General features: G+C 35.8%; 1 protein-coding gene across 1 annotated transcript in view; it reads right to left on the bottom strand.

Moving 5' to 3' along the window:
• The window catches only part of LOC148999224 (uncharacterized), a 36227-nt gene extending 30474 nt beyond the window's left edge, over positions 1–5753 (bottom strand). Inside the window, exons 1-4 of the mRNA XM_089141367.1 lie at positions 5439–5753; positions 1730–1805; positions 845–909; positions 642–741 (exon numbers count right to left, since the gene is read on the bottom strand). Coding sequence (XP_088997493.1) covers positions 642–741; positions 845–909; positions 1730–1805; positions 5439–5620 — 423 coding nt within the window. The 5' untranslated portion in view covers positions 5621–5753. The remainder of the gene's footprint in view (positions 1–641; positions 742–844; positions 910–1729; positions 1806–5438) is intronic.
• Between the last annotated feature and the right edge of the window lie 247 nt (positions 5754–6000).

A 6000-nucleotide genomic window follows, 5' to 3' on the forward strand; every position in this document is an offset into this window, starting at 1 on the left:
AGTCCTTGTTGGATTTTATTTCATTATTTCTTTATTTTATATATTAATAAATAGGCCAAATGTGAGAATGTAAACTACTTCTTCCAATGGGTTCCTTCTCCATTGTTTTACCTCTCCTCTCATCTTCTACTTAGTTCTGGTTTGTATAACCGCTCGTTACAATTTTAATCTAGTAGCTCTACAAGCTTGTAAAATATAGAAGGGCAGGTTTTCATACACGGACATATACATACATTGTTGTTTTTTCGACCATTGGATGGACATGAATGTTTACAATACATGGTTTCTCATCTCCATCCATGGTTGAAAACATGTTTGTCCACCATACACAAACCACGTACAAAATTTTGACATAAAAAAAAATAATAAATAAAATAAAATGAAAAATCAACTCAGGCCAAGAACAATTAAGACCCAAGCTAGCTTGCTACTGAGCAAGCTTGAGTTTTTAGTATTACACCATTCACATGCTATGCTTCAGCCCAAAACTGTGAGCTTCTCTAGGTCCTAGGTCAAGCTACAGCTTATCCCAGACCAGCTCATTGACAACCAATTTGATTCTTGCAGAAAAGTTTTGAGATAAACTTGAATTCCAATACTTCATACAAGTTTTGATAGTGAATTCTTATAATTTCAAGTACCTTTTTCTGCTTCACACATGCTATCCCTTCATTTAGTATGTGCTCCAGGTGCTGCAATTCTTTCATGCTCAAGCCAGTCAGTTCTTTGCCCATCATCTGCCTACAGAAGATTAATGACCAGAAAAATAGAAAACTCAAATATTAGGATATACGTTCCCCAATAAAATGAAAGAAGGCGGTACATACAACTTTAAAGCACATACAGTTGTGTTATTCGTAACTTGGTAATTTCATCTTTCAGAATGTTCACCTCCTCAGATTGTTGCCTCTGTATGCAAAGAAGTAAGGGTTGGTCAAAAGTATCAAAATAAACAATAAACCTTTTATGTCATAATAGGATTCCAAATAATCAAATTTATTGAGAGAGGGATAGACCATAGAATAAATGTAAGCAAAAAATAATTCACAATAGACTGGATGAAGAAGTTTGCAGATTCCCAGTTAATAATTATGTTTCATAAGAAACATGTAACCATGCAACACCAAGTATACCTTAAGAACTCATAACAAGACTACAGTCTATTAAATGTGCATCAGGATATGAGCTACAGATAACTGCATGAATCTGATAAGTATGCCAAAGACAGTATCCAAGAATATGGGCAATTGAGAATAGAAGTCATTTCCAGGACTTAGAGCCCAGGCCCAAACAACACAGCTAACTTGATCTCTGAAAACATATAGTATCTTCATCTTTTCCTTAATTAACCCAAATCTTGACATGCCAACATCTAGAGAGACAAAGATCCTGCCATTCATTAATCAAATCAATATGTGTAAGGAATAGTTTAGCATGACAGATGTACATTCTAACATCTACTGAAAAAGATCTATATTGAGGATATGTTTAACCATATACGTTGAACTCAATTTTATATAAGCAATAGGGATGCCTTTAGGTGAGAAAATGCTCAGTTCAGTAGTGGCAGAGAATAAGTGACAGAGTGTAATAAATCAGGATAAGCCTGAATTTGTTTTATTTACTTATTTTTTATGTCACCACTAAGAACTTCAGACATAAAGAAACACCTTGGGCAACTTGAAAAGGAAAAACATCAGATCTTGCAAGTACTTAAAAGAAAAACTACCACTTGCTCATATGGAACCGTAGAAGGTTGAGAACGATTGACACACTTGTTGTATCTCGAAAGTGTCTGCTTCATGCTTCACAAAGAAAACAGCAACCAGATAAGTTCCTTTCAGTCCCAATTGTCCGATTGTCATGTTAGTGAAAAAGTGCATCACATATTCAGAAAGTGACGAATAGTCTAACAAGAAATGTCAGAATATTCACATCCAACAAGATCAGAAACTTTTAACTATATCCAGATACAGTAATCAATTAAGTAACAAAGTGCAGAAAACTACATAATTTCAAATGAACAACAGAATTCTTAGCAGAAATATGCTCGCCAAAAGTGAAAAACAGTCAAATGAAACCCTAAAATAAGTTCTAATTATGATTACGCATTTATAACTAAGAACACTGAGTAGTCTTAACTCATTATAGTGATCAGGTAACTACATGATTCCAACCATGTAACGCAGTGATTAAAATTGTATAGTTACATCCAAAAGAAGGTTTTGATCCATTCAGAAATGAAATTGTGGAGTAAAGAAATGTGACTAATTAAAAGCAAAGCAAGAAACCTCCATATGAAATTCATTCACAGGAGAAGTTTTGTCCCAAATAATCCAGAAACAAGTTGGAAGGAATTCCTTCATCTGAACAGACTTACTTACATTGCACATAATGGGAAGATATCTGACTTCATTATAACTAGCGAACTCTATATCCTATACTTTCCATATCCAATTACTAAACTTTTCCAAAGCCTCATGCAAAACAAAAAATCATGTGAGCATCTTAAAACACATCTACTTTTGGTATACAACATCAGGTAAGATTTTGCGTAAAGCAATCTTATCAACTACAAACTGCATATTGTGGATGAAAATAAGGCCACAGTTCTCAGAAAGAAATCCTTAAACAGCAATTTGAAGAGAAAACAAGAGTTCGTTGGCATCATTAAGTATCAATTTTTGCCACAACAAATGCAACATAAGTCCCAGTATAAAATATATGGGCAGATCTATCTTGTCAGCTCAAAAGACGCCACATCAAATGTCAGATGAGATGCACAGCTTGTTGATGCAAAAATATTAGAAATAACAACTAGCAACCATACAAGAGAAAGAAGAACAATGGAGTAAGAAGGAAAGACTGCTGAGAATGCTAGGGTAGCTAGGGCTTCCCCATCTATGTTGTATTTATGATATAAAGAAGCAAAATCAGCAAGCAAACAGCTTGAGTCCCAACTGTCCAATGGTTTAATGATCAACATGTAAGACCAAACGATTCTCCACAAGCCTATCAAGTCTCAGTCCAATTGGAGTAGGATAAGTGGAAAATGAAGCTTCAAAGATCTGAGTCTGCTGGAGAAATAGATGCACAAACATACAAGGGACTGTGGGAGGATATTTTATTATATTTGAGGCAGGAATTTTGACATGTTGCACTCCAGATGGCAGAAATACGGTGCACGGTGGTGCGCCTCTGGTTGGACCATAAAGTGGAAACTTTCCAGAAATGGGATAAATATACAGAATAATGGAAGAAAAAAAAACAGGAGTATTAAGAATATAATGCACATTGATTTGAGGCTTAAGCAGCATGAGTTTGAGTTAGCCTCTGCAGTCAGCCTGTTATGTCAGCATAGATAAAGGGGGAAAGAGAAGGTAGCAAAGACAACTTACAGCCAAGCAGCTTGCCAATGCAGTTACTGCTATCCTCTGAATTGACGACAATCAATGATTAAAAAAAAAATTAAGTTTTTCGGTATTCTTTCCCATATCTTTCTGACATAAATAGAGTGTCAAGGAGATAGTTAAGCATTTATATCCAAAAAAAAAAGAAGGATAAAATGGAGTATGGAAAAGCAACTAGACAATTGAAAATATAGCAACCTAGATCATATGAACAAGGTCAAATATCAGTATGATTCACGACTCTGTAAAACTGGTTTTATTTAATAACAAGAATACCAGAGGAAGAATCAAACTGAAAAAAGAAAAAAAAAATGAATATCTTCAGAGGAAATAATTATAAAGAAGTAAAAACACTTCCAGAAGCGGTCAACAAAATACTGAATTCTAGAGATATTATAAACCAAGCAGGAGAATCTTAATATCTTACACTGAAATTTCATAATCAAAATACCACTAATTAAACATCTACCTAATCAAGTATACAAGATTGCAACTGTCAAATGAAGTAATCAATCCACATATGGAAGCCAGTGCAAGGAGACTATATTTTCTGAAATGAAATTTGGCTTCCACTAATCATTGAGCCAAATTTGAAGATGTTTACTGCACTTTCAGTTATAACTGAAGATTTTGTACATCTCGCTTTTAACTACACATCAACCATATCCACAAGATATATCTTGCTTACCTGATAACACCACAGACCCTGCAACATTTTCAAGAGTACTGACTCACGAAAGGGCAATATAGTCCCTCCTAGCATAAATCATCTAATCCAAAGCATTGTCTACTATAAAACAACAGGTTAAAAGATGGAATCGGCCTCTGAATCGAGCCCTCTGATTATGATCCTGCTCAATATGGATGCAGCCACACCTGACTGGGAACAATTGGAACTGTAGAATCACTGTACAGTAAGGTCAATTCCAATGGGGTCAGCCATTCAACACGGAAGCCGCCAGAATCATCGCGATTGGTCCAGCAGATTCCGAACCAAATCAATATGGAAGCTGCTGGAATCAGCCCCATAATCAGGTCCAGTTGATTTATGATCCAGATCAACACAGAAACTGCCGGAATTGGCCAGGAACAATCGGAATGCTAAAACCACTGTACAGAGAAAGCTGATCCCATGCAAGGGAATCAGGACTGATCATCGCTGAATTTGATCTCACTGAATCATTACTGATCCAATTCTCATTTTTTATACCTTAAAACATAGACATAGATCAAAACAACTTTGAAAAATATACTTTGGCATGAACACAGACTGTACTGACAGCATTTTGAATTGTTCCAGAACATAAAAATATATATATATATATATATATATATATATATATAAATATATATATATATATATATATATATATACTTATGCAGTGACTGTTGGAGTGCCTCAGGTACTGGATTCTGGTCCTTGGGTAGAAGCAGAGTAGGCATCATTGTTGATAACTCAACTGGAGAAACGAGAAATTAAAGAGAGAAAGTACAGGAGAAGAATGAGAAAACATGCAATTTGTAACTGACTCAACCCTTCATAAACCTTTTCTTCCTCATCTCACGCTGGCAATCTCTTAGTTGTCAGAGGGGTATACCCCAAAGATGACAAAATATTTGAAATAAAAGGCCACGTTTTTCTTCATAGTAAAAAAAACGCGTGCACAGAGGTAACCGTCACTGAAAGAAAGCTTAGCTGTTAAGTTGCTAAGTTTCCAATGAAAAGCTTATTTAAAGCAAAGCTCCTGTAACATCGACACCATCATCACCACCATTACCAAAACCATAGAGGTGAAACCGATTGAGAGAATATTTTCAATAGGAAAAGAGTATCAATGCATGGATATTCAACCATTGAAGCAACAGCAAAACATGCATGAATACAGAAACAAATTGTACGAATTCATCACAACCCATTCAAATAATTTGATTGATTGACAAGAAGAAACCGAAAGCCAAAATCTTTTAACAACCAAATAAAAGAAATAGAAAGACAAAAGACAGGGGAAGAGAAAAGATGGTGATTACCCAGAACTAGAGGATTCGAAAAGCTTCCCTGTACTGGAAAATATGATCAGGGCAACCTCAGAATCGCATAAAACCGACAGTTCATATGCCTTCTTGAGCAACCCAGCCCTACGCTTGGAGAAAGTGACTTGCCTGCTAGTGGCGTTCTCGATCCTCTTGATTTCAATCTTTCCTCTGCCCATTTCCCCTAACCTCTCACTCTCTTCTCCTTCTTCTAACCATCAAAACAAGCCCACCTCCAACTGATATCAATTTCAAACTCCCTCTCTTTCTCTCTCTCTCTTTCTCTACTTTTGTTGTTGAGGTAATAAAGAACGAAAATAGAATACCAAATATAGAGGAAGAGCAGATAGAAGGTCAAGGAAACGTTAAAAACGTTTGCCCATAATGGAAAAGAGCCTGTAAACGGCTACCTTGCATGGCTAATTTGCCATTGTCTCGAATGCAGTGACGGCTAGAGGTTTCTTGCCACATTTAGATCATTTACTATCTCCGTTTCAATTTAGATTTTAATGGGGCTTCAACTTTCAACTCATTTCTTCTTTTGCTGAGAGAGACACAC

The sequence above is a fragment of the Hakea prostrata genome, unplaced genomic scaffold (assembly GCF_041222555.1).
Source record: "Hakea prostrata isolate BN-2017 unplaced genomic scaffold, UWA_Hpros_2 contig_22, whole genome shotgun sequence".
Classification (NCBI taxonomy): domain Eukaryota; kingdom Viridiplantae; phylum Streptophyta; class Magnoliopsida; order Proteales; family Proteaceae; genus Hakea; species Hakea prostrata.